The sequence below is a fragment of the Pongo pygmaeus genome, chromosome 2, assembly GCF_028885625.2.
Source record: "Pongo pygmaeus isolate AG05252 chromosome 2, NHGRI_mPonPyg2-v2.0_pri, whole genome shotgun sequence".
Taxonomy (NCBI): Eukaryota; Metazoa; Chordata; class Mammalia; order Primates; family Hominidae; genus Pongo; species Pongo pygmaeus.
This window is the reverse complement of record NC_085930.1, coordinates 62,931,587-62,958,428: the sequence shown is the minus strand read 5'-3', so window position 1 is coordinate 62,958,428 and position 26,842 is coordinate 62,931,587. Positions and strand designations below refer to the sequence as shown.

Sequence of the window (26,842 nt, the reverse complement as noted above, 5' to 3'; positions counted from 1 at the left end):
TCCTACCCACTTCCTCCCTCTCAGATGGCTGCCAGGACCCCCAGGTGTGATGATGGGCCCAAGTTGATGAGTTGATGAGACAGCAGAACCCTTTCAGGGAGTGATGGATGGGGAGGCTGGCACTCAGCACTTCCAGCCAGTGCATGAGTTTTAAGAACGGATGTTTGTGACAATTCTGATTATGCTCTAGTTTTTGAAATGAGTCATGTTGGTGATGGCCATCCTGCCCATTGGGACTGAGTCGATTCAGTGAGGATTAATTACTGACGAGAAACCAGCTTGCAGAGCAATTAATATTTAAGCTCCCTGGAGACTGTTGCAAATACAGCCGGTCTTGTCTTTGCCTGTTCTTCCTTTTCTCTCCCAGCACTGTACAATTGACAAAGCAGTTGTAATCATCAGGAAGAGCCTCTCCACAGCCTCCTGCTATACTTTGTGGTACTGTTATCCCCATTTTACAGGTGAGGAAATTGAGACTCAGGTGACAGCTTGCCCAGTCGTCCAATACCCTATGGAGTATCTGGGCTTGAACACAGCCCAGAACAAATGAGAGTGTGTTGAAAGCCCCTTGTCAGACAATGCCCACACAAGAGAGGTCGTTGCCCTTATCAGATACAGGGCTGTTTTTCTTTCTTTTCCTGGGATGCCAGGGCTCAGAAGAGCCTGCGGAGCTGGAGGCTGGGTCCTAAATATGGAGACTCACAGGGAAAGAATTGGGAGTCCTCCTGCCCCAGGTCAGCAGGGAAACCTCCACCCCAGGCTCAGAATGACCCCAGTACCCCGGAGCCAGCTGTGGCAGAAGTCAGAATTACCCACCACCTCCATCCAGCCGCCCTCTGCACCTGCTGCCCTACTCACAACCCTCGCCTCCCATGCCCTCTAAAACATGCTTTCAGGAAAGGCTCTGATAGCTCCTGTACAAGGACATTCAGTTTCTCTTTACAGCTTAGCCATGTGGCTTCCTCATAGGAACACACATACCTTCATCCCAGAGAGTCCATTCGTTAGTTCAAGACTCAGCCCCTTGAGGGTTTCTGACGTTGGGGCTAGAGGTTTCCCAAGACCTTGAATTGTGCTGGACTGGGGCTGGCCAGTCTCGGGCAGGAACCAGCTCATCCTCCCTCCTTGGGACTGCAAGCCAGGGTGGGCCATCCTCCATGTGTCCTCCCTGTAGTTCGGGCAGAGCAGGCTATCAGCAGGAGGTCAGCACAGGACAGGATGAGGTGTTCAGGAAGCACAGACCTTTTTAAACTCCACATCTGCTCTCCTTGTCTGATGGCGCAGGCACACGCCTCTGGGCAGATGTTGGAGGCACAGTGCGAGGGGGTCTCTCAGTCTCTACATCTCACCCTGGAGCCCTCCTTCCTTCTCCCTTCATGCGTTCTCCCTCCTTCCCTCCTTCTCTTCCTCTCATTCTCCCCTTCTCTCTCTCTCTCTTCCTCTCATTTTCCCCTTCTCTCTCTCTCTCTCTCTCCCTCTCTCTCATACCTGTTCACTGGATCTGTTTCCTTGTTTTTCATTTTCTCTCTCTCCCCGTTTCCCTCTCTCTGTCCCATCCCACCTCCCTGTCCTCTTTTCTACCCCTCACTGTTCCCCTGCAGGGAGGTGTAGAAAAGCCTCTGGCCTTCACTTGGGGAGAGAAGGCCAGAAAGGCTTCCTGGAGGAAGGGCTGTCCATCCTCTCTCTCAGGCAGTTTCCACTTTTCAATCCTTATATACAAAAGACCTTTATTTATTTTATTTTTTTGAGACAAGGTCTAGCTCTATCACCCAGGCTGGAGTGCAGTGGCACTATCACAACTCACTGCAGTCTTGATCTCCCAGATTCAAGTGATCCTCCCACCTCAGCGTCCCAAGTAGCTGGAACTATAGGCGTGCACCACCATGCCTGGAGAATTTTTATATTTTTTGCAGAGTCTCGCCGTGTTGCCCAGGCTGGTCTCCATCCAACTCTTAGGCTCAAGCGATCCTCCCGTGTCGGCCTTTGAAGGTGCTGGGATTACAGATGTGAACCACTGCATCTGGCCTAAAGAAGATCTTTCCAGCAGTAGAAACTGTCCAGAAGGCCGGGCGTGGTGGCTCATACCTGTAATTCTAGCACTTTGGGAGGCCGAGGCGAGCAGATCACCTGAGGTCAGGAGTTTGAGACCAGCCTTGCCAACATGGTGAAACTCTGTCTCTACTAAAAATACAAAAATTTAGCCAGTCGTGGCAGCAGGTGCCTGTAATCTCAGGTATTCAGAAGGCTGAGGCAGGAGAATCACTTGGACCTGGGAGGCAGAGGTTGCAGTGAGCCGAGATCATGCCATTGCACTCCAGACTGGGCAACAAGAGCAAAAATCCATCTCAAAAAAAAAGAAAGAAGGAAAGAAAGGAAGAAAACTGTCTAGTAGTGGGGTGAAATGTCTTGCTCCATAGTCCAGCTCCCCATCAGGGAGACCATCCAACAAGGTAGAGGAATCATCTTTCCTGAGTGTTGAGGGTGATTTGAACTTCTCCATTTGGGCAACAGTGCATGATCTCTGACCCTGGGATTTTCCCAATATGCATTGCTCCACAGCTCAAGGTGGTTTCAGGATTCCCCGCCCCCACCGCAGCCGTGTATTTACAACTGTAGAGCTAGGCCTCATGCAAGAGCAAATGTATTTGAAGATAAAATATTTTTCTTGTGAGAAAGAAATCTTATATTCTTTATAAATTTTTATTCTTTAATTTATTAAAAAATGCATCATAGATGTACATAGTTTCAGGGTATGTGATCATTTAATATGTTTATATAATTTGTAAAGAGCAAATCAGTGTACTTGGAATATTTATCACCTTAAATATTTGTCTTTATGCTGGAAACATTCAAATTATTCTCTTCTAGTTATTTTATTTATTTATTTATTTATTTATTATTTATTTATTTTTTAGAGGCAGAGTCTCACTCTGTCACCCAGGTTGGAGTGCAGTGACACGACCATAGCTCACTGCAGCCTGGAACTCCTGGGCTCAAGCAATCTTCCTGCTTTAGCAAATACCTGGAACCACAGTGATGCGCCAACAAGCCCAGCTAACCTTTTAGATATTTTGTAAAAACAGAGTCTCACTGTATTGCCCAGGCTAGTCTTGAACTCCTGACTTCAAGTAGTCCTCTGGCCTTTGCTTCCCAAAGTGCTGGGATTATAGGTGTGAGCCACCATGCCTGGCCTCTTCTAGCTATTTCAAAATGTACAATCCATTATTGTAAACTATAGTTGCCATACTGATTTATCTAATATTCAGTCTTACTTCTTTTTCTTTCTTTTCTTTTTTCTTTTCTTTTTTTTTTTTTTTTTTTTTTGAGACAGAGTCTTTCTCTGTTGCCCAAGCTGGAGTGCAGTGGTGGTGCAATCTCAGCTCATTGCAACCTCTGCCTCCCAGGTTCAGGCGATTCTCCTGCCTCAGCCTCTTGAGTAGCTGGGATTACAGGCACTGGCCATCACAGCTGGCTAATTTTTGTATTTTTAGTAGAGACAGGGTTTCACCATGTTGGCCTGGTTGGTCTTGAACTCCTGACCTCAGGTGATCTACCTGCCTCTGCCTCCCAAAGTGCTGGGATTACAGGTGTGAACCACTGTGGCCGGCCTTATTTCTTTTATCAAAACGTATATCTGTACCCATTAATCATCCTCTCTCCATTGCCACCCCCTTCCCACCTCTGGTAACCACCAGCCTACTTTCTATCTTCATGAGATCCACTTTTTTAGCTACCACATATGAGTGGGAACATGCGATATTTGTCTTTCTGTGCTTGGTTTATTTCACTTAAGATAATGACTTCCAGTTCCATCCGTGTTGCTGCAGATGACAGGACTTTATCCTTTTTTATGGCTGAATACTATTCCATTGTGTATATATGCCACACTTTCTTTATCCATTCATCTGTTGAGGTGTACTTAGGTTGAATCCATACTTTAGTTACTGTGAATAGTGCTGCGAAAAACAAGGGGGTGCAGCTATCTTTTTGATATATTTGGTTTTATTTCTTTTAAATATCTACTCAGTAGTGGAGTTGCTAGAGCATTTGTTAGTTCTTTTTTTTTTTTTTTTTTAATCTTTTTTTGAGACAGGGTCTCACTCTGTTAGCCAGGCTGGAGTGCAGTGACACAATCATGGCTCACTGCAGGATTGACCTCCTGGGCTCAAGTGATCCTCCTGCCTCAGCTTCCTTAGTAGCTGAGAGACCACAGGCACAGGTCCAGCTAATTTTTTTTTGGATATGAGATCTTGCTATGTTGCCCAGACTGGTCTTGAACTCCTGGCCTCAAGTGATCCTCTCAGTAGTTCTACTTTTAGTGTTTTAGGAACCTTCATACTGTTCTCCATAGTGGCTGTACTATTTCACATTCTTGCTGACAAGGATTCCCCTTTCTCTGCATCTTTGCCAACATCTGTTATTGCCTGTCTTTTTGATAAAAGCCATTTTAATAGGGGTGAGATGATACCTTGTTGTAGTTTTGGTTTGCATTTCTCTGATGATTATGATGTTGAGCTTTTTTCATATACCTATTGACCATTTGTATGTCTTCTTTAGAGAAATATCTGTTTAGATCTTTTGCCCATTTTTAAATTGGATTATTTGGGCTTTTTTGCTATTTGAGTTGTGTGAGCTCCTTATATATTTTGGTTGTTAATCCTTTGTCAGATGAATAGGTTGTACGTATTTCCTCTCATTCTGTGGGTTGTCTCTTTGTTGATTGTTTCCTTTTTTAGATTGATGTAGTCCCATTTGTCTATTTTTGCTTTGGTTGCTTGTGCTTTTGAGGTCTTGTGCAGAAAATCTTCCCCTAGTCCAATGTTCTAGGGTATTTCCCCAATGTTTTCTTCTAGTTGCTTCATAGTTGGAGGTCTTAGATTTAAGTCTTTAATCCATTTTGATTTGGCTTTTGTGTATAGTGATAGACAGAGGTCTAGTTTCATTCTTCTGCATTTAGTTATTTAGTTTTCCGAGCATCATTTGTGGAAGAGACTGTCCTTTCCCCAGTGTATATTCTTGGAACCTTTGTCAAAGATGAGTTGGCTGTGATTGTGTGGATTTATATCTGGGTTCACAGAGAACAAGATCTGTTTCTTGTTTTGTTTTTTTGTTTGTTTGTTTTTTGAGACAGGGTCCTGCTCTGTCACCCAGGCTGGAGTGCAGTGGTGCAATCAGAGTTTACTGCAGGCTTGACTTCCCGAGCTCAAGTGATCCTCCCAGCCTCCCAGGTAGCTGGGACCACAGGCACCTGCCACCCTATCCAGCTAATTTTTGTATTTTTTGTAGAGATGGGGTTTTGCCATGTTGCCTAGGCTGATCTCAAACTCCTAGGTGCAAGCGATCCCTCATCCTTGGCCCTGAGTGCTGATATTAAAGTGCTGATATAAAAGCCGACAAGATGTTATACTCAGAAAAAGCTAAAGACTCCACCAAGAAACTAATAGAACTGATAAACAAATTCAGCAAAGTTGCAGAATACAAAGTCAGCATACAAAAATCAGTAGCATTTCTGTATACCCAAAGTGAACAATCTAAAAAAGAAATCAAGAAAGCAATCCCATTTATCAGAGCTACAAAGGATATAAGATACCTAGGAATCAATTTAACCAAAGAAGTGAAAGATCTATACAAGGAAAACCATAAAACACTGATGAAAGAAATTGAAGAGGACACACACAAAAATGAGAAGATGTTCCATGCTCATGGATTAGAAGAACTAACATTGCTAAAATGACAACACTACCCAAGGCAGTTTATAAATCCAATACAATGCCTATCAAAATACCAATGACATTCTTCACAAAAATAGAAAAAAAGTCCTAAGATTTATATGGAACCACAAAAGACCCCCAACAGCCAAAGCAATCCCGAACAAAAAGAACAAAGCTGGAAGCATCACACTACCTGACTTCAAAATTTACTACGAAGTTTTAGTCACCAAATCAGCATAGTACTCGCATTAAAAACAGGATACATGGAACAGACTAGAGAACCCAGATGTAACTTTTTTTTTTTTTTTTTTTTTTTTTGAGACAGAGTTTTGTTCTTGTTGCCCAGGCTGGAGTACAGTGGCGCGATCTCGGCTCACTGCACCCTCTGCCTCCTGGGTTCAAGCGATTCTCATGCCTCAGCCTCCCGAGTAGCTGGGATTACAGGCATGTGCCACCACACCCAGCTAATTTTTGTATTTTTAGTAGAGACAGGGTTTATCCATGTTAGTCAGGCTGGTCTCGAACTCCTGACCTCAGGTGATCTGCCCGTCTCAGCCTCCCAAAGTGCTGGGATTATAGGCGTGAGCCACCGTGCCCAGCTCCCAGATATAATTTTTATATTTATTAAATTGAGTTTAGTTTTAGAAGTACATTAATCATGATAGATTTTAGAAAATAGAAACAAGAAGATTAACAGTCATTCCTAATTCTGTACTCGTGACACAGCCACTCTGCATGTCGTCCTGTTTTCTTTGAGCTTTCTCCTCTGCTCACTTTTTACACAGTATATCAGGATGTGGAAACAGCTCTGCACCCCTTCTTGATTGCTGAACACTATGAAGTGAATATTTCTACATAGCCACCACCTTTATCATTTTTAGTGACCGCTTAATACACCATAGGGTGGATGCCTATAATTTCCTTAGACTTCGTTTTGAAACAACATAGCACATGAACCTCTTCAAAGATAGATAATGAGAAAGCAAAACCTTCTGCTTCGTTATAGAAGGAATTACCCAATCTCTCCCCTATCTTGTAAAAGAAGAGTGTTCACCAAGTGGCCACAACGAGAGGAGAGTGAGTGTGTATTGAGCCCTGCTCTGTGCCAGGCGTTGGGTTGGGTGCTCTTTGGGTGTCAGCTCAGGCAGCCTTATGGTCGCCAGGTGCATGTGGTCATCTCTGCTTTGTAGGTGAGACTGTTGGGTCTGGAGACACTGGCTTAAGGTCTCACTGCTGTCTTCACAGAGGCCAGGGCTCCAAAGCCCCAGGGGAAATCTGCCAAGGAGGACTTGTGCTCAGTCCTATCAACCTGTGGGTAACAGGCCTTTTGGTGTTTCAGGATTTCCACGGAGCTGTCATGAGGGCCTTGGATGACATGGACCATGAAGGCAGAGACACATTGGCCCGGGAGGAGCTGAGGCAGGGCCTGAGTGAACTCCCAGCCATCCACGACCTTCATCAGGGCATCCTGGAGGAGCTGGAGGAAAGGCTGTCAAATTGGTGAGCAGTCCCTGGACCCCCAGGCTCCACTTTTGTTGCATTGGGGGAATGGAGACAGATAAAAACACCACCATATGAAATGGTATCTCCATTTGATGGATGGGAAAGCCGAACTCAGAAGTGTTAAGTCATTTGCTCAAAGTAAAACAACTGTGCAAGGGTTGAGCTGGAATCTGCACCCAGGGATATGACTCTAGGTCCCCGCTTCTAACCCTGCGTTGGTTACAAGGCTGAGTTCTCACTGTCCCATCCCCATCCCTGGCTGCAGGGAGAGCCAGCAGAAGGTAGCTGACATCTTCCTGGCCCGGGAGCAGGGGTTTGATCACCACGCCACTCACATCCTGCAGTTCGACAGGTACCTAGGTCTGCTCAGTGAGAATTGCCTCCACTCTCCCCGGCTGGCAGCTGCTGTCCGTGAATTTGAGGTGGGTCCCTTGGTCCTCTGAGACCCTGCTGTAAGGATGCAGGGGTTGAGGTGGGCGAAGGGCTTAATGCAAATCAATGGAACATCTTGGTAGGTCTGGGGCTGGGGAGCAGACAGGGAAGACCTGGCCAGAGGGATGAGAGGATGACCCATTAGAAAGGAGAACCCAGAATCCAGAACATCCGCTGTTGGACAGCAGATGACAGTGCAGTGAGTGCCACCCACAGTAAGGATCTCGGGTAGTTTTCTTGTCTCAGTTGAAAAGCATCAACCAAACCAGACCCCAGCCATGGAGTGTTCAAGGAAATTCCCAACACTAGCCACAAACTGGGGATCCAGTTTTCCTGGGCAGAAAAAGGGGGAGCTTTCCTCCATTGCTAACATTAAGAGCAGAGCAGGGACTAGGAGAGGTTTGATACTGAGTGTAGCACCAACTGGGAGCATGATGGAGTGAGCAGTTACAGCAGGGCCCGGCTAATCCAGGAGGGCTTCCCGCAGGAGGAGAACCTGGTTTTGAAGATGAGGGAGAAGTTCAGCTGGCCTGGGAAGAGGTGTGGTTGGGACAGTGTATGTGGGCTGCTGTGAGCGTGGTGCCCTCAGGAGGGGTTTCTGATAAGGTTTTTCCTCCCCTGTCTTGAGAGCAGCAGAGTGTACAAGGAGGCAGTCAGACTGCGAAGCATCGGCTGCTGCGGGTGGTTCAACGCCTCTTCCAGTACCAAGTGCTCCTCACAGGTGGGCCCCACAGGAGGTCAATGGGGACTCAGGCAGCGGGGCAGGGAAGGCCCCTGAGGAGGGGTGGAGGGGACTGTGGCGACCTCGCCTCTGACCATGGCAGGCAGGTGTTGGGGAAAGGTGGCCTCTGCCATCACCTTTCCCTCCAGTTGAGCTTTGAGCCCTCTGAACCACCTCCTGCCACCTTAGAAAGCTCCCTCCAGTGGCCACCCCCCATCCTAAAACACAAAAACCCAACGACACCCCTCCCCAGCTTGCACTTCCTCCCTGCCTCAGCCGGCCATCTCCTCATTTCACTGAAGCCACGCCTGTCATCAAAGTCCTCCTTGTGGCCACATGAGTGGACATTTTCAGCCTTGGACCTGCTGGACCCATGACCACTTCCTGCTTCTCGAGTCCTTTCCTCCCAGGGTTTCTGTGGTATACTCTCTCCCACTTCCCTCCCATCTCTCTGTCCCTTTCTGTCTGTGCTGGTGGCCTCCCATCCTCCACTGCCCCATAAACGTCAGAGCTTCTCAGGGCTCAGTCCTGGGTCCCCTTCCCTTCCCTCTTTATGCCCTTTCCCTTATCTCTGCCTGCTGGAAACACCCACTCCTCTGTTCTGAGCTCAGACCCATTTATTCAACTGCCTCCCAAATGGACAAAGACCCCTGCCCTGGGCAACTGATGTCCTAATGAGAGAGACAGACAGTACATATGTAGGCATGGATATGTAATTCCAGGTAGCAACTGGAGCTCCTCAAAACTACATTAGGGCCAAGGACTAGAGAATTCATTCATCTAATCCAAGAACTATTTATTGAGCACCTACTATGTACCAGGTCCCATGCTGGATGCTGGAGATGCAGCAGTAAATCGAACAGCAAACTCAGTGACTCTGTAGAGCTTACACCCTAGACAAGCAAATAAGAAAGCCAAACGATAATGTCTGTTAAGAACTCTTAAGAAAAATAAAGCAAGTTAAGGAGACAGAGGGAACAGGGCTCTGTGTTAGCGATCAGGGAAGACCTCTCTGAGGAGGTGGCATTGGACAGAGATCTCAGTAAAGCGAGGACATGAGCCTTATGAAGATCTGAAGAGAGTGCCAGGCAGAGGGAACAGCAAGTACAAAGGCCCTGGGGTAGGAACAAGCTTGGCACGTTCAAGAAAGCCATCATGGCCAGAATAGAACGAGCAGATGGAAGAGCAGTCACTGGGGAGGGGCTGGAGGATGTGGAGCCTGGAGAGTATGAATGCACTACAGGTTCCACACAACACACTCGGCTGTGCTGATTGCCACGTCTGTCGCCCCCAGTGGGCTGTGATGGATTCACCTTGTTGTGTCTGTCTCCAAGGCATGGCCCAGTGCCAGGCAGGTGCTCAATGGGTATCTGTTGGATAAGTGAGGGACAAGCAGCTGTGGCAGCAATGCTGACAGTGGTCCTGGGGGCCTGGTTTCGTGCTAACATGGTATTGTGATGGGGCCAGCAGGGGAGAGAGGGTAGATGCCTCATTCTTCTCGAACTTCCAACTCTGGCAAGAGGGGGGCTGGCCACAGTTGTGGACAGGAGGGGCTGACCTCACCAGTAGCTGACTCCTGGCTCTTGTCCTGCCAACAGACTATTTAAACAACCTTTGTCCGGACTCCGCCGAGTACGACAACACACAGGGTGAGTCCAGCATGAACGCGGAGGGAGGTACTCAATCCTGCTCTGCCTCCTTGTGCCAAAGCCTGGACCCTGCCCCAATTCCAAGGCCCAGGACATAGTCCTCTCCCCACCAACTGGGTGGGTTCTGCATATGACACGTCTGGGACTTCTGTGAGAGCCCCCAGCTCTTCTGAGATGGGTCCCCCGTCACCTCAGCTGTGGGGACATCCTAGGATGGGAGGACATCCCGTCAGAGGGGATGGGGGGGTCACCAGAATTTGGTGATAGGAGGGGCGGTGCCGGGTCTGAAAAGCTCACCACAGTCTCCCTGTTTCCTCCCAATTCGATGTGGCTGTCCCTGTGTATCACCTGCCAGGGTGGTCCCTACTATAACATATTCAGTTTACAGCCAGGGAAACTGAGGCATGCATGACAGTGGTCAAATCACTGTCAAGGTCACTTAGTCAGTAGTGGCTAAGCTGGGCTTGAGGCCTGTGACCTGACAGTACAGTGGGGAAAATTGATGCCCCTCTTGCAATGGCCCAACTCCTGCTCTGTGTCGCTCCCCAGGTGCACTGAGCCTCATCTCCAAAGTCACAGACCGTGCCAACGACAGCATGGAGCAAGGGGTGAGTGCGGCCTGGCGGCCCCCTTCCTCAGACACAGGTTCCAGGCACCTCCCCACCAGCTCCGGTCAGCCTTCTGATGCCCCACTCCTAGGGGCTGCAGGCAACCATCTCTCTTGTGGGACTCTGCAGAGAGCCGTGGGTTCTGGCTCTGACTCTTGATGTGTGACCACCTCAGGCACTGTGTGCCCCTCTGTGCCTCCGGTTCACTGTTCAAACAATGAGAGGGGCTGCAGACTTGTGGAGACCTGATAAGCAATGCCCCAACTGTGGTCTGAGGCCACCTGCATCAGCACCTGGGGTGCTTCGTAAACTCCTAGTTCCTGGGCACACCTTAGATCCTCCCAGTCAGAGCTTCTGCATGTAGGATCTAGAGAGCTGCATTTTTAACAAGCACCCTGGGTAAATGTTAGGACCACAAAAGCTTGAGACTCACTAGTCCACTAGAATACGTGGCTCTAAGCACAGATCTGATTCTGACTGTATGTGACTTGGTCTGCTAGAGGGCAGAGTTGATCGTGCATCCCACCTCCATTCAGGTGGTCACCAGGGTTACTTGCGTCCACATGCTCACTGTCCTGCTAAGCTGTAGGCATGCCAGTGCTCTGTGTTGAGAATGGTTCCAAGCCCGAGTCCTAGGTCACTGGAAAAGAGTTCAGTGACCAGGTAGTCACATCTTCTGCAGGCACAGAAGGGAGATGATGGCCATGTGTGCCAAGGAGGTGCTATGCTTTGCTGTGGCAGACACCAGGCGTGTGTACAGTGAGTCATCCACAGGCAGAAGAGGAAGAGAAATTGCATTAATTGGACACCTGCTGTGTGTCAGACCTTGTGCTGTGTTGGGGAGTGGAGATACAAGCCCTTGAGGAAACCTCCGCTTAGTGGAGTAATTAAATATGTGGATGCAAGTGACCATGATAGATGTCATGGGAGAGAATGCCACAGGGTTCAGAGAAGGGAGGCGACCCTTCCAGCTGAGGTTGCCAGAAGAGATGATATGGGCCAGGTGTGGTGGCTCACACCTGTAATCCCAGCACTTTGGGAGGCCGAGGCAGGTGGATCACTTGAGGTCAGGAGTTCAAGACCAGCCTGACCAACATGATGAAACCCTGTCTCTATTAAAAATACAAAACTTAGCCAGATGTGGTGGCACGCACCTTTAGTCCCAGCTATTCGGGAGGCTGAGACTAGAGAATCGCTTGAACCTGGGAGGCAGAGGTTGCAGTGACCTGAGACCACGGCACTACACTCCAGCCTGGGCGACAGAGTGAGATTCCATCTAAAAAAAAAAAAAAAAAAAAAAAGGATGACCTGGAGATGTCCCCGTAGTGAGGATTTGCACACATGCCAGGAAGGCAGAGAGAGAAAAAGGGTGATAGGAAAAGGGGCTGGCCTGGGCAAAGACATGGAGGTTGGACGGTGCATGCTGGAGTTCAGAGAGCCACCTGCTAGGTGGCTAGGAGATGGGGACAGGATGGCAAGGTAGGATCAGAGTCCAGGGAGAGAGGTTGGGCTGGCTGGTAAGGGGTAGACTGAGAGTGGAGGCTCAATCAGGTAGGTATGAATACACAGGCCAGTTTCCGGGCCGTTTTCCATATGGGTCAGACATGCCCTTTTAATCTGGTCCTCTCTTCTCTCACTCTGCTCTGCACTGACCTCCCTGCCCCTCCTCATTTTGGCGTCCTGTACATACAGTGAGAGTCCCTCAACACAGCCAGAAAGTAGAGGTGAGTTGGGGTCCAGCACCCTGTCGAGGAATAGCAGCAGATGGGCTGGGTTCTCTACATTTCCCTTTAGCTGGGGCTGCCTCTGCTTCCAGAGAGAAAAACTAGGTCAGGCAGGGATACGTCTTCCCTCCTACGGGGAGCTTGCACACGCAGCCCCACCCGGAGGAGGAACCGGAGCAGCCGACGGCCAGACACCCTCCTGGCTTTCTCCAAGGCTGAAGTTGGACGCTGTGCTGGGAAGCAGGGGTCAGCTGTGGACAGCTGCACCAGGCCTGTTCTGGACCAGAGGCCCCTAGCCCATGCCTGCTTGGATTGGGGAGGAACTCTGCCTGGGACATTTACTCTTTTGCAGTTTGGAGGTATTAAGCACATTCACATTGTCGTGCAGCTGTCACCCCATTCATCTCCAGAACATCTCTTCCCAGACTGAAACTCTCTCCCCGTTAAACTCTTAACTCCTCATTCCAGTGTCCACCCCAGCCCCTGGTAACCATCTTTCTGCTTTCTGAATAGACTTTATTTTTTAAAACAATGTTTAAAAACAATGTTAAATTTACAGAAAAGATTGAGAAGATAGTACTGAGAGTCCCCATGTGTCCCCCACACAGTGTTCTCTGTTATGAACATCTTATATTAGTATGCTACATCTGTTATATTAACGCACAAATATTGATACAGGATTATTAACTGAAGACCCTAGCTCATTCAGATTTCCTTAGTTTTGCCTGGTATCTTGTTCTAGGGTCCCATCTAGGATCCCACATGCTGTTTAGTGATCCTGTTTCCTTAGGCTCCCCTTGACTGCAGTAGTTTCTCATTTTCCTTGTTTTTGATGAGCTTGACGCTTTTCAGGAGTACTGGTCGGGTATATGGCAGGACGCCCTTCTGGTGGAAATGTCTGGTGTTTTTCTCGTGATTAGACTGGGTGTATGGCTATTTTGGAAGAGGCTCACAGAGCAAGGTACTTTTCATCCCATCATATGAAGGGCACATACTAGCAACAGGATTTACCACTGTTGATGTTGACCTTGGTCACCTGGCTAAAGTCACCTGATGGCAGGTTTCTCCACTGTGGAGCTGCTCTGTCTCACCCCTGCCTTTTCCATGCCCTTTGGAAGAAAGTCCGTTTGTGCAGCCCATTCTTAGGAGCGGGGGGTTATGCTCCCTCCCCTTGAGGGCACCATATCTACCTAGGTTATGTGGAATTCCTCTACCTGGGAGATTTGTCTCTTCTCCCTCATTGGCTAGTGTATCTAGTCATTATATATAAAGAAGTCATTTATATCAGTATGGACTGTTATAATCCAACACTTCCTTATTTATTTTATTTCTCAAATTGTTTCAGCTTTGGCTATTGGGAGTGTTTTCAGTTGGTTTCTGTGCCTGTTTCACATGGTGCCATCAATATAGATTTCAGGGTGTGTGTGTGTGTGTGTGTGTGTGTGTGTGTGTTTGTGTGTGTTTGTGTTTTGAGAACTTCCTTTCTGGCAGTGCAAGGTGCTCCAGGATCACTGTGTATTTCCTGCCCCAGTCTTAGAATCAATCATTTTTCTGTGGAGCCCTGGTTGCATTAATTGGATAATAATACTAAAAGCCAAGATACAGGCATTAGGTGCACTCACTGGTAATGTGGTATCATTTCTTTTACACCTCCTTAGCTGACAGCAAAGAAATATATGTGTATACCAGCCTTTGCATATACCCATATCTGTAGATATTTCCGTACATAACCATCTGTATCTGAATATTAAACTAACCATGAGTTTTATTTTATTTTTTGTAGAGATCAAGGTCCCACTATTTTGCCCAGGCTCGTGTCAAGCAGTCCTCTTGCCTCAGCCTTCCAAACTGCTGGGATTATAGGCATGAGCCACCATGGCTGGCCTTTATTTATTTTTATTTTATTGTATTTTATGCAATTGTTTTTTACCATGAGTTTTTACCAATGTTTCCCATTCTAATCATGATCACACTAGCCTCCTCCCTTGCTTATCTGTAAATTCTCACTCCAACAGTGAGAAGCCTCATTCCTACCACCCATTAATTTAATTGTTCAATTTACCTTAATTTGTGGAAGATATTTTTCCTGGGTGTAGAAACCTGGATGGACAGTTTTTCTTTGCTGCCACTCCACTGTCTTCTGGTGTACATCGTTTCTGGTGGGAAGTCTGCTGTGATACTCATGAGTGTCTGTCTTTGTGTAATGTGTCCCTTTTCTCTGGCTGCCTTTAAGATCTTCTCTTTTGATTTGATTTTGGGAAGTTTGGCTGTGATGTGTCTGTGTGTGTGTTGTGGGGGATGGGGTGCTCTTTATCCAGTTGTGATTCTTGAGCTTCTTGGATCTGTGGTTTGTTGTCATTCATTAATTTTGGGAAATCCTTTTGGATGCTCTGTTGTTTTTCCCCGCTCTTTGTGTTTCAGTGTGGATCATCTATCTTCAAGCTCATGGAGTCTTTCCTCAGCTGTGTTCTGTTTGCTGCTAAACCTGTCAAAGAAATTCTTTGTTTCTGATACTGATTTTTTACTTTTAAAATTTCCATTGGATGCTCACGTGTGGTTTCCATCTCTGCCAAAATCCTCCATCTGCTCGCGGGTGGTGTTCACCTTTCCCGCCAGGTCCTTTTACCCACCAATCAGAGCTACTTCAAGGTCTGATGGCTCGGACACTTGTGTCCCTTCTCACTCTGGTTTGATGGAATGCTTTCTCCTCTTGAAAATGAGTTGGGGTTGGGGAGTTTTTTGCTTGTGTTTTTGTATTCCTCATAACTTGTTATTGAAGGCCAGGCATTACGTGTAGAAGCACCGTAGAGACTGAGGTAAATTGTATTTACCCCTCAAGGTGGGGCAAGCCTCTTTTTTGGACATGGCTGTTCACAGTAGGGTACAGGGCAGTCGGGTCAGTCCAGTCGGCACCTGATCTGGGTTTGGGTTTTGCTGCCATGTCATCAACCTTCAGTGACTGCCAGGCTTCATGCTTCTCCAGTGGGGGCTGCTGTGACCTGTGGGGTAGGTAAGAGAGCTTTTCTTCCATTCCTGCTTCATATTCAGCTTTTAGCTCTCCCTGCACCACAGGAAGGCCCTCTCCCCATGCTCTTGCCCTTCTCAGAGGCAGGCTACTGCCCTGTGTTACTCAGTGCTGGGCTTATGGTGGGCACATGCCTACATCTGAAGCAGGGCCTGTGAGCCGGGCTCTCACAGCATTCCTGTCCCGCCCCTTCACGGCGGCTAGCCCTGTGGCTCTGTGGCTGGCCTTAGACAGGTTTTCTGGCCATCCACCAGCAAGGTATTGGTGCATAGTACTGGGTCCAAGGGGTTACCGCCCCCCTCCTAGGGTGCAGCTTTTGCTCTCTTTCCCTAGAGCAGCAGATCTTTGCCTGGGCTATGGGGGTGGGAGGTCTCCTGGCCTCCTCCTGGAACTGAATCCTTGCATGAGAGAAGGCCTGAGGAAGTGGACAGGGCTTTGTTTGCATGTGGCCCCGCCTTGCCCCTGTCTTTCTCATGGGCACGTGGCAGAGACTCGTGGATGAGAGCTTGCAAGGGAGGACAGATTCCCTTGGGTCTGTAGCTCCCCATTACTCTAAACTGGCACCAGCCCACACTTGTCCTTTAAGAATTCATTAACATTTTCGCTACTTCCTTCTTACCTTCCTTTACACCGGCCACCTCTGCCTCCTGTGTGTCACCAAAGGTGCGGCAGCTCCTGCATCTCATTCGTTTGTGGACGGGCTTGCCAGGCAGAACCCAGTTCACTTGGTTGCCTTGTGACCCCAGCTCTCCCACAGGCTGAAGCGTAGTTATGATTTTGAAGGTTATCTGGCTTTTTCACACTACAGTGAGAGCAGTGTTCTCTTGTACTTCCTACATCTTAAGTGGAAATGGAACCACAATTACTCATTTTTTACTACATAGGATTTTATGCCCAAAACCATAGATAATGGAAAGGACTTTTCAGGGCAAATTCTCTACCCACAATGCTCACCTTACAACTTTAGAACCTGCCCTGTGTAAGGTTCAAGGGGCACCTGCCCACGGGGTGGGCGCTTGTTGTGTCTAGGATTGTGGGGTGCTGTGCAGAGGAGACAGGGGGCTGTTACTTTACATTTTGTGGCGAACCCAGTGAGGTACTGAGAAGGCACACTTATTTTTCTAACCACGAGGCTCCACAGAGTGTGGATCCAGTTTCCTTTGCAGGTGCTGTGTTTTATGGGCTACAAGCCAGGAGGGCCTGAGGCCAGCCTTGGGTCCAGTGAAGTCCCCATGCTCCAGACTTCATGAGGGACATAGGCTTAGAGAGCATAGGAGTAGTTGTCCAGAGAAACACAGGGATGCTGGACAGCACAGCGAGGCCGGGCAGCCGGCTCCACAGCACACAGAGCCATGGTGGTGGCTCCCTGCAGACCCAGGCTCGGGTCCCAGTCCTGCCTCGTACAGGAGGTTGGATTTGGGGCAGGCCTTTCCGGGCTTCATTTTTGTCTGAAACAGAAGCAATGCCATGCCTTACAGAGGAGATAAGACGCCTGGAAGGGGCCCTGACCATCTCCCCCTCACCCCATTCCCACCCACAGGAAAACCTGCAGAAGCTGGTCCACATTGAGCACAGCGTCCGGGGCCAAGGGGATCTCCTCCAGCCAGGAAGGGTGAGTGCCGCCAGCATGGGCAGGGGCAGAGGGTGGCTGGGCGAGGCTCCGATAAGCCCCATTGTTCGCTGGGCTGGCCCCAGACAGGCCTGGCTGCAGGTGCTGTCTACCCGTGGAGGGCAGGCAGGCGGGTGGGCGTGGGCTCACTGGATTCTCCTGGCCGCAGCCTTAGGCTGCCTTCCCTGGGGTTCTCCACCCCATGTGTTGCCTGCAGAGCAGTTAAAGACTCAGCGCCAGGTTTTTTCGTGTTGCCTGTGGCTCTCCTCACCTCCAAGAAGAGGAAGCACCAAGTATTTTCAGTGCAGAGTTGCTGGGAAAACAGAAAATGATCTCCCAAGAGCAAGCACCTAGAAATTTTCTTAAAAATAACATTCTTGAAGAGATAAATCCACTCTCTTTAAAGCTTCCAAGTGGAAAATGTAAAACTCAGCTTAAAAACAGTAAAAAATGTTCATTACCAGTTATGCTCCATAAAGGACAAGACACAAAGGAATGAAAGTACATGCTCAGGGAAATTTTACTCAAGATTAGCAGGTGTCTCTCATGGGACTGAGATTCTGTAAAGTTACATTTAGTGTTTTGGCCAGGATCATGAGTTTGGTCAATTGTTTCTTAAACATCTATTTGTATCTCCAGAATTAAGGGGGCTATAGCAGCTGTTCCCAGGTCTTTGGCTGTTTTAGTAGACCTTCAGAGGATCTGTTCTGAATGGACTCCTCGTGGGTACAAACCAAGGAGGGAGTCATGGCTTGGACCACCCAGAATCCTGAAAGACACAGTCTTGAGCACCATGATCCCAAACGTTGAAATCCCAAAAGATCAAAATCCCAAAAATATAATTCTGGAAAAAATAATTTAGAAAAATATTTAAAAGATATTTATATTTTTAAAAAGGGAATTTATGGGGCCGGGTGTGGTGGCTCATGCCTGTAATCTCAGCACTTTGGGAGGCTGAGGCAGGCAGATCACGAGGTCAGGAGTTCGAGATCAGTCTGGCCAGCATAGTGAAACCCCTCCTCTACTAAAAATACAAAAAATTAGCCAGATGAGGTGGGCTGTAGTCCCAGCTACTCAGGAGGCTGAGGCAGGATAATCGCTTAAACCCAGGAGGCAGAGGTTGCAGTGAGCCGAGATCGCGCCATTGCACTCCAGCCCGGGCGACAGTGCGAGACTCCATCCCAAAAGAATAAATAAATAAAAATAATAAATAAAAAGGGAATTTATTTATTTATTCATTCATTCTTTTGAGATGGAGTTTAGCTCTTGTTGCCCAGGCTAGAGTGCAATCTCGGCTCACTGCAACCTCCGCCTCCCAGGTTCAAGCAATTCTCCTGCCTCAGCCTCCCGAATAGCTGGGATTACAGGCATGTGCCACCACGCCCGGCTAATTTTGTATTTTTAGTAGAGATAGAGTTTCTCCATGTTGGTCAGGCTGGTCTCAAACTCCCAACCTCAGGTGATCAGCCCGCCTCAGCCTCCCAAAGTGCTGGGATTAGAGGCGTGAGCCACTGTGCCCAGCGGGAATTTATTTAAGAAACATAAAAACACAACAGAATACTTCATAGGCCACTTTGTACAATAAAATAGGCACTAAGAACATACATAATTTTGCAAGCATAAATGCTGTGTGCTAACAATAGTTCCACGGGTCAAACAGTCATGAGCACACAAACCATATTCATAAAAAAAAAAGGTCAAACAGGGAAATGTATCAGTGTATGTCACTATGGTTAGTAATTGTATGCACCCAGCCTTATAACTGTGGTCATCTGAAATACCATGACAAATAACCGAAGTCTTTTGATGAGCTCAGTTAAAAACTGTGATGGGTCACCACAGTATATATGCAGCCACCCACAGAGCAAAGATCTCAGGAAATTTTATCTTTCACAAATGCAAATGTACAAAGAGGATATCTCCATTCATTGAGGAAGTTTGTGTTTTTAAGTACATACACAGTGCTTATATACAAATTCAACATTGTGATAATGCACTTTTCTTTTTTTTTTTTTTTCTTTTTTTTTTTTTGGAGACAGAGTCTTGCTCTGTTGCCCAGACTGGAGTGCAGAGTGCAGTGGCTATCTAGACTCACTGCAGCCTCCGCCTCCTGGGTTCAAATGATTCTTCTGCCTCAGCCTCCCGAGTAGCTGGGACTACAGGCGCGTACCACCATACCCGTCTAATTTTTGTATTTTTAGTAGAGACGGAGTTTCACCATATTGGCCAGGCAGGTTTTGAACTCCTGACCTCGTTATCTGCCCGCCTCAGCCTCCCAAAGTGCTAGGATTACAGGCGTGAGCCACCACGCCTGGTTGTGATAATGCACTTTTCATGAAGCCAAATTTGCAAAAAAAATAAAAATAAAAAATACATAAAATGAATTAGAACCCTGTAAAAGTCTGTATACAATTTATACCTCCAGTATTGGAAATGATGCAGAATGTAATACAGAGCATGGTGAATTGCTTTGCCAGGTTTCCAGGTGTTCCTCAATCCAGTCAAGTTGATGCCTAAAAATTAACCATCGCAAGTCCAACCCTTGTCGACTTGGCACCCGCACGCATCTCCTTAAATCATACTTAATTTCCAAACAAAGACAATAACAGGGTAATAATTCCACCTAACGTAATGCAGCTCTCCTGTGATGTGATTTACAGAATTTTGTGGTGTTTTGTTTTTTGAGACAGGGTCTTAGTAAGTTGCCCAGGCTGGTCTTGGACTCCTGAGCTCAAGTGATCCTTTCAAGTGTGTCTGAGGCTACAGACACACGCCATGGCACTCAGCCTGATTTTTGGAATTTTTGATGTTAAGGATTTTAGACTTTTGAGATTTAGACTTTAGGGATTATGACATTCAGGGTGGTGTCTTTCAGGACTACGATCCAAGCCCTGCTCTAGCATATACAGCACCTCTCTCATGAGCAGAGATTTATCTGCTAGCTGCTCTCGGGTTCTCTGGGAGGCTTTATGATTTAAGTTTCCACTCAGGGCCTCCCCCGCACCCTTGTCTGGGATTCAGGGGGCATCAGCCTCACTGCCAAGTTCTGCTTCTCTCCCCACAGGAGTTTCTGAAGGAAGGGACGCTGATGAAAGTAACAGGGAAAAACAGACGGCCCCGGCACCTATTTCTGGTAAGTGCCCGGTCCCCAAGCCCAGCTCAGGAACTGCCAAGTTCTATGAGGTTTTCTAGGGCCATTATTCAAGGACAAGTGGAAGAGGGTGAGAGGAGAGTAGAACAGAGCAGACATTTGGGGGTGAGGATCATTCCAGACAGCTGAGAGCTTCACCCTTGGACACCACAGCCCACCGCTCATTTGTTATTTGAATGATTTTGAGTGGAATGTTGGCGAGATGTAGTTGCCCACATCCCCACCTTAAATGTCTGTCAACCACCTTATCTAATGCTCGGAGAACTGAGGTCCAGAAAGGAAAGTCGCTGTAGCTAGGCCTCCCAGGAGGATGGTGGCAGAAGCCCAGGAGGGAGCCAAGCGTTGTGACCCAAGTCCAGCACTTTCTCTACTGTGCAGGAGACAGGATGTAATATAACATTTTTGCTTATGGACAACTGGAGTCTTGCATACCAGGGAGTATCCAGACCTAGGGTATAGCTTTATCGGCCTTAGTGGCTGTTGAATGCCCCAATCCTGAGACCCCCCAAGTGGCCATGCCTTTTAAGCCCTCTGCTGGGCACAGTTTTTCTCTTGCTCCTGCACTTCTGCTATCATTCCTTGTTCCTGTCCGCCACAGCTGCCTCTCCCAGCTTCCTCATACTTCGTCAGAGCACCGTGTGCAGTGGGAGAGACAGGCTGTGGTAAGAGTCTACGAGCTCTCTCTGTTCCAGGTGTTGACTGAGCACCTCGTGTGTGCTGGTGCTGGAAACAAAGAAAGAAAAATCCCAGGTCTTGCCCTCAGCCTTCAGAGTCCAATGGGAGGGAGAAGCAAGCAGACAGCCCATTGTAAATGCAGAGTTATGAGCATGATATGGAGGGATCTCGGGTGCTGTGGAAGCAAAGAGGACTAAGGAGGGCCGGGGGTAAAGAGAAGAGGAGACACAGCCACGGCAGCACTGCCGTGTATGGAGTGTCTGCTGGGTGCGCACACTGTGCTCAGTGTTTCATATGTTTTCTGAAGAAAATTCTACCCGAGTTCAGCCCTGGAGGAAGGATAGGAGTTTGGCAGGTGCACCAAGGAAGGGCATTTCAGGAGAGGGAAGGGCCTAAGCAAAGGATAGAGGCATGAGGAGTGTGGTGTGTTGGAGGAGCTCTGTGAGCCTCAAGAAGTCTTTGTCTGCAGCCAGACCCTTCTGCTCGTGAGTGGGGTCTTCCCCATGCCCCAAATAGGCCCTGCCCATAGAGGGGCCACTTGAGGGCTGAATTCCAGAGAGAGCTGGTGGCGCTGGTGGAGAAATCCTGAGCCTGGCCAGGAAGTGTGGAGCCTGCAGTGCTGGCAGGGTGTGCTGGGCCCCGATGGCTGGTGGCCTCAGGCTCTGCATGAGGCACTAGGTGACCCAAGTCCAGAGTCTCCCTCCCTTCCCTCCCTCCTAAGAACTATTTCTTTCCTCCCATGAGAACCCCTCACTCTGGCTGGTCGGTGCTGCAGTGGGTGAGATTTAGCTGCAGGCAAGAGGAGAGTGGACCCCCAGGGGGGATTTTGAGAGGGATCTGAGAGCCAAGCAGTGCGTGGTTTAGATTTGGGTTCTCAGAAGGATTTCAAAGCCCCCACGGATGCTTGAGACCTTTTCTCTAGGTCATTTTTTTTTTAACCTCTGCTTACACACCTCCAGTGTTGGGGAGCTCACTGCCTGCTGTAACATTCATTCACTCTGTAGCTTATTATCCATCTCCTCTGCATGCCAGGAACTGTGCTGGTGTGTAGACATGGCCTTTGCCCTGCTGTGGGTCTTGGAGTCCAGTAGTGGAAGACATTTTTTATTCCATGTTAGACAAGTCTAAATTTTAAAAATTCTCGACCGGGCACGGTGGCTCTTGCCTATAATTGCAGCACTTTGGGAGGCCGAGGCAGGCGGGTCACGAGGTCTGGAGTTCAACACCAGCCTGGCGAACATGGTGAAACCCCATCTCTACTAAAAATACAAAAAATGAGCTGGGCGTGGTGGTGGGCGCCTGTAGTCCTATCTACTCAGGAGGCAGAGGCAGGGGAGTTGCTTGAACCCGGGAGGTGGAGGTTGCAGTGAGCTCAGATCGCACCACTACACTCCAGCCTGGCAACAGAGTGAGATTCCGTCTCCAAAAAAAAATTCCGTCTCAAAAAAAAAAAATTCTCTCCATTGAGGAGAGATCCCTGAATGTAGGGGCAGGTAATGAGCCAGACAGAGCTGGTTAGATCCTGCCCCATGGGACACTTACTTCTTCTGTGACCCTTAGACAACTCACAGACATGTGCAAGCCTCAAGTCTCCTCCCAGGAAAGTGGAAAGACTGGGTGGTTTTGAGAATTAAATTCCTGGCATTTAATTATGTGCCTGGCGGGTAGAAGCTGCTTATCTGATAGTAGTTATAACAGTTTCTCCCTTCCCGCTGACAGTTGTTCCATGGGACACAGGTCCTCCCAGCACAGCCCTGCAGAGAGTTGGGTCCCTGTGAATTCCCCCTCTTCAGGATGCAAAAGGGAGGCCGTACCAGATGGCAATGGGGAGGCAGACAGACCAGATGCAGACCCCAGATGCAGACCCCAGCTCTGACAGCGACTGGTGTGAGACCCATGGGCACAAACCATTACCTCCCCGAGCCTCAGCTCCCTGATCTTTAAAACAAGGGAAGCAGTGAGGCGGCAGATGGCACAGGGCGGAGCTCTGTCTTGGCCCGTCAGCCATTTGCATCTGGCCACCTCCTCTGGCCATGCCCCTCTGATCTCTGCGCCTCTCCCAGGGACCTTGAATGCCAGGAACAGACACAGCAGCCTGGCTTTCCACAATCTGTCCTCACCTCGTCCTCCACTTCATCTGTCCCTGGTCTTGGCTCACTGGCCCTCACACACCTGAAGCTCTTTGAGAAGGGTACCAGCTCCTCCCCTTCAAGCCAAGCTCAGATAGCACCTTCTATGGAAGCCTAGCCACCACCCCCGCTTCCCCTCTCCCTCCTCCTCCTCTAGCCCTGCTTCTCCTCTCCCCCACCCCTGCTTCTCCTCTCCCCCACACTCCCCCCATCTGGCATGGCCGTTTATCAGAACATCTCCTTCCCTCAGGGACAGGCCTGCATCCCTCTGATTACCCCGCTGTGATTAGGCCATGAGCCCCACAGTCTGAAGCTGGGTCCTCTTCCTCTGGCTCAGCGCAGCCCTTCCACTGAGCAGTGTTGATAACTCTCTAATGGAGGCATACATGGGAGGAGGGCGGCCCGACAGGTGCTCGAGCCAGGGAGTGCCATGGTGAACAAACACACTTAGGAAGAATTTTTCTTCCTCAAAGGTGCCAGTTTCAGAAAATAATCTGAACTGCAGAACAGAGTTGGGGCATCTGGGCGCCCACGCCCAGCAGTTTTGTTAGACTGCGGAAAGTGTCCCACCAGGCCCCGACGTCCCTGAGCTGCAGGTGGGGCTGCCCCCTGGTGGCTCCTTACAGTGGGAAGCTCCCCTACCCATTCATGATGGGCCCTTCCTCCTTCCTCCAAGCTGGGGCTGTAAAGCATATACTTTGAAGCAGGCAGGAGAGCCATGGGCAAATTAGGAGGTAGCCTGGTCCTGATACGTGAAGGAGACCTCGGGGTGCTCATGGCAGTTGCCATGGCAGCAGGAGCTTGAGGGGCCATCACAGAGAGGCTGGGGCTGCTCTCCTGAGTGACATAGGTCAGTTCCCTGGGTCTGGGAGGGTTCATGGGCAAGGTTCATGAACCTGTGCGCAGGTTCACTGTGAGAGCAGCCCTGACATTCCCTCCCAAGCACACTGGAGGGACACTCATCAAGCCATACCTCTGGCTCCACTACCTGCTAGCTGTGACCTCAGACATGGCCTCTGGCCTCTCTGGGCCTCAGTTTCTCCCTCTTGGAAATGAGGATGATGATCATGGTGCCTGTACGTTAGGACTGCGGGAGTGCACGTTAAGACTGTGGGAGTGAAGTCAGGGGCTTGGTCCAGCGCCTGGTGCAGAATCGGTGTCAATGCACTGTAGTGCCTGTCACTCTTAGAAGGCAGGGCAAGAACAGGGCTTCACAAACTAGAGCTGCAGGCCAAAGCCAGCCAGACACCGATTTTTGTTGATAAAGTTCTGTTGGAACACAGCCACATGCATTCCATCATGGGTTGTCTGTGGCTGCTTTGCACAGCAGTGGAGTTGAGGGGTGGAGGCAGAGGCCTGAAACATTCGATACCTGGCCCCTACGGGAAAGTGCACCAACCCCCACCTACTCCAACTCTACTGGGACACAGCAAGGCCCGGAGAGAGGGAGGGGTTCCTGAGGTCCCATGGAGGGGGTCAATGGTGGGCCAAGTCTCCTGCATTGCCATGGCTGGAACCTTGGAGTCCTGAGAAGAGCTAGCTGTGGGAAGACTCATTCTGTTCCCTCAGCAGGCTCTGTCTATCCAGGGAAAAGAAGTATGCATTCTGACTTTGCACATGCATTGTCTTGTTCCATCCTTACACACCCCTACTTCATGTTTTCCTCCATGCCTGCGGGGCTCTCCTTGGTTCATGTCAGCACCATGTGTAGAGGACTTGCTTTGGTTCACATTGGTGCCATGTGTCCAGGGCTCACTCTGGTTTATGTTAGCACTATGTGTAGAGGGCTCATCCTGGTTGATGTTGGCGCCATATGTCTGGGGCTCACCCTAGTTCATGTTGGCATTTTGTGTACAGTGCTCAGCCTAGTTCATGTTGGCACCGTGTGTACAGGGCTCACTTTGGTTCACACTGGTGCCATGTGCACAGGGCTCTCCCTGGTTCACGTTCCCAGGTGCACAGGGCTCACCCTGGTTCACGTTCCCAGGTGCACAGGGCTCACCCTGGTTCACGTTCCCAGGTGGACAGGGCTCACCCTGGTTCACGTTCCCAGGTGGACAGGGCTCACCCTGGTTCACGTTCCCAGGTGCACAGGGCTCACCCTGGTTCACGTTCCCAGGTGCACAGGGCTCACCCTGGTTCACGTTCCCAGGTGGACAGGGCTCACCCTGGTTCACGTTCCCGGGTGGACAGGGCTCACCCTGGTTCACGTTCCCGGGTGGACAGGGCTCTCCCTGGTTCACGTTCCCGGGTGGACAGGGCTCACCCTGGTTCACGTTCCCGGGTGGACAGGGCTCACCCTGGTTCACGTTCCCGGGTGGACAGGGCTCACCCTGGTTCACGTTCCCGGGTGGACAGGGCTCACCCTGGTTCACGTTCCCGGGTGGACAGGGCTCACCCTGGTTCACGTTCCCGGGTGGACAGGGCTCACCCTGGTTCACGTTCCCGGGTGGACAGGGCTCACCCTGGTTCACGTTCCCGGGTGGACAGGGCTCACCCTGGTTCACGTTCCCGGGTGGACAGGGCTCACCCTGGTTCACGTTCCCGGGTGGACAGGGCTCACCCTGGTTCACGTTCCCGGGTGGACAGGGCTCACCCTGGTTCACGTTCCCGGGTGGACAGGGCTCACCCTGGTTCACGTTCCCGGGTGGACAGGGCTCACCCTGGTTCACGTTCCCGGGTGGACAGGGCTCACCCTGGTTCACGTTCCCGGGTGGACAGGGCTCACCCTGGTTCACGTTCCCGGGTGGACAGGGCTCACCCTGGTTCACGTTCCCGGGTGGACAGGGCTCACCCTGGTTCACGTTCCCGGGTGGACAGGGCTCACCCTGGTTCACGTTCCCGGGTGGACAGGGCTCACCCTGGTTCACGTTCCCGGGTGGACAGGGCTCACCCTGGTTCACGTTCCCGGGTGGACAGGGCTCACCCTGGTTCACGTTCCCGGGTGGACAGGGCTCACCCTGGTTCACGTTCCCGGGTGGACAGGGCTCACCCTGGTTCACGTTCCCGGGTGGACAGGGCTCACCCTGGTTCACGTTCCCGGGTGGACAGGGCTCACCCTGGTTCACGTTCCCGGGTGGACAGGGCTCACCCTGGTTCACGTTCCCGGGTGGACAGGGCTCACCCTGGTTCACGTTCCCGGGTGGACAGGGCTCACCCTGGTTCACGTTCCCGGGTGGACAGGGCTCACCCTGGTTCACGTTCCCGGGTGGACAGGGCTCACCCTGGTTCACGTTCCCCGGTGGACAGGGCTCACCCTGGTTCACGTTCCCCGGTGGACAGGGCTCACCCTGGTTCACGTTCCCGGGTGGACAGGGCTCACCCTGGTTCACGTTCCCCGGTGGACAGGGCTCACCCTGGTTCACGTTCCCGGGTGGACAGGGCTCACCCTGGTTCACGTTCCCGGGTGGACAGGGCTCACCCTGGTTCACGTTCCCGGGTGGACAGGGCTCACCCTGGTTCATGTTGGCACCATGTGTACAGGGTTCACCCTGGCTGATGTTGGCGTCATTTGTACAGGGCTCACCCTGGTTCATGTTATTGCCATGTGGAGAGGGCTTGCCCTGGTTGATGTTGCCATGTGCATAGGGCTCCCCCTGGTTGATGTTGGTGCCATGTGTAGAGGACTCCCCTGGTTCTTGTTGGCTCCATGTTTAGTGGGCTTATTCTGGTTCATTTGGCCCCATGTGAAAAGGGCTCACCCCAGGTTCATATTGGTCACATATGGAGAGGGCATTCTCTCTGTGTCCATGATAAAGTAATGGTGGTGGTGTCTCCCATTTCCCAGAGGAAGCCAAGACTCAGCTGAGGAAAGGGCTTGGTCATAGTCTCAACGCTGGTCCATAATATGGTCAGGATTTACAACCCTGAGCGTGATGTCATCTTCTCACACCTGAAACCGTCTA

General features: G+C 49.9%; 1 protein-coding gene across 2 annotated transcripts in view; it reads left to right on the top strand.

Moving 5' to 3' along the window:
* FGD5 (FYVE, RhoGEF and PH domain containing 5) overlaps positions 1 to 26,842 on the top strand; it is a 124,725-nt gene that overhangs the window by 79,688 nt on the left and 18,195 nt on the right. For both annotated transcript variants that reach the window (XM_054482248.2, XM_054482247.2), the window contains exons 6-12: positions 7,051 to 7,211; positions 7,480 to 7,636; positions 8,280 to 8,367; positions 9,966 to 10,016; positions 10,566 to 10,624; positions 16,914 to 16,985; positions 20,047 to 20,115. In XM_054482248.2, coding sequence (XP_054338223.1) covers positions 7,051 to 7,211; positions 7,480 to 7,636; positions 8,280 to 8,367; positions 9,966 to 10,016; positions 10,566 to 10,624; positions 16,914 to 16,985; positions 20,047 to 20,115 — 657 coding nt within the window. The remainder of the gene's footprint in view (positions 1 to 7,050; positions 7,212 to 7,479; positions 7,637 to 8,279; positions 8,368 to 9,965; positions 10,017 to 10,565; positions 10,625 to 16,913; positions 16,986 to 20,046; positions 20,116 to 26,842) is intronic.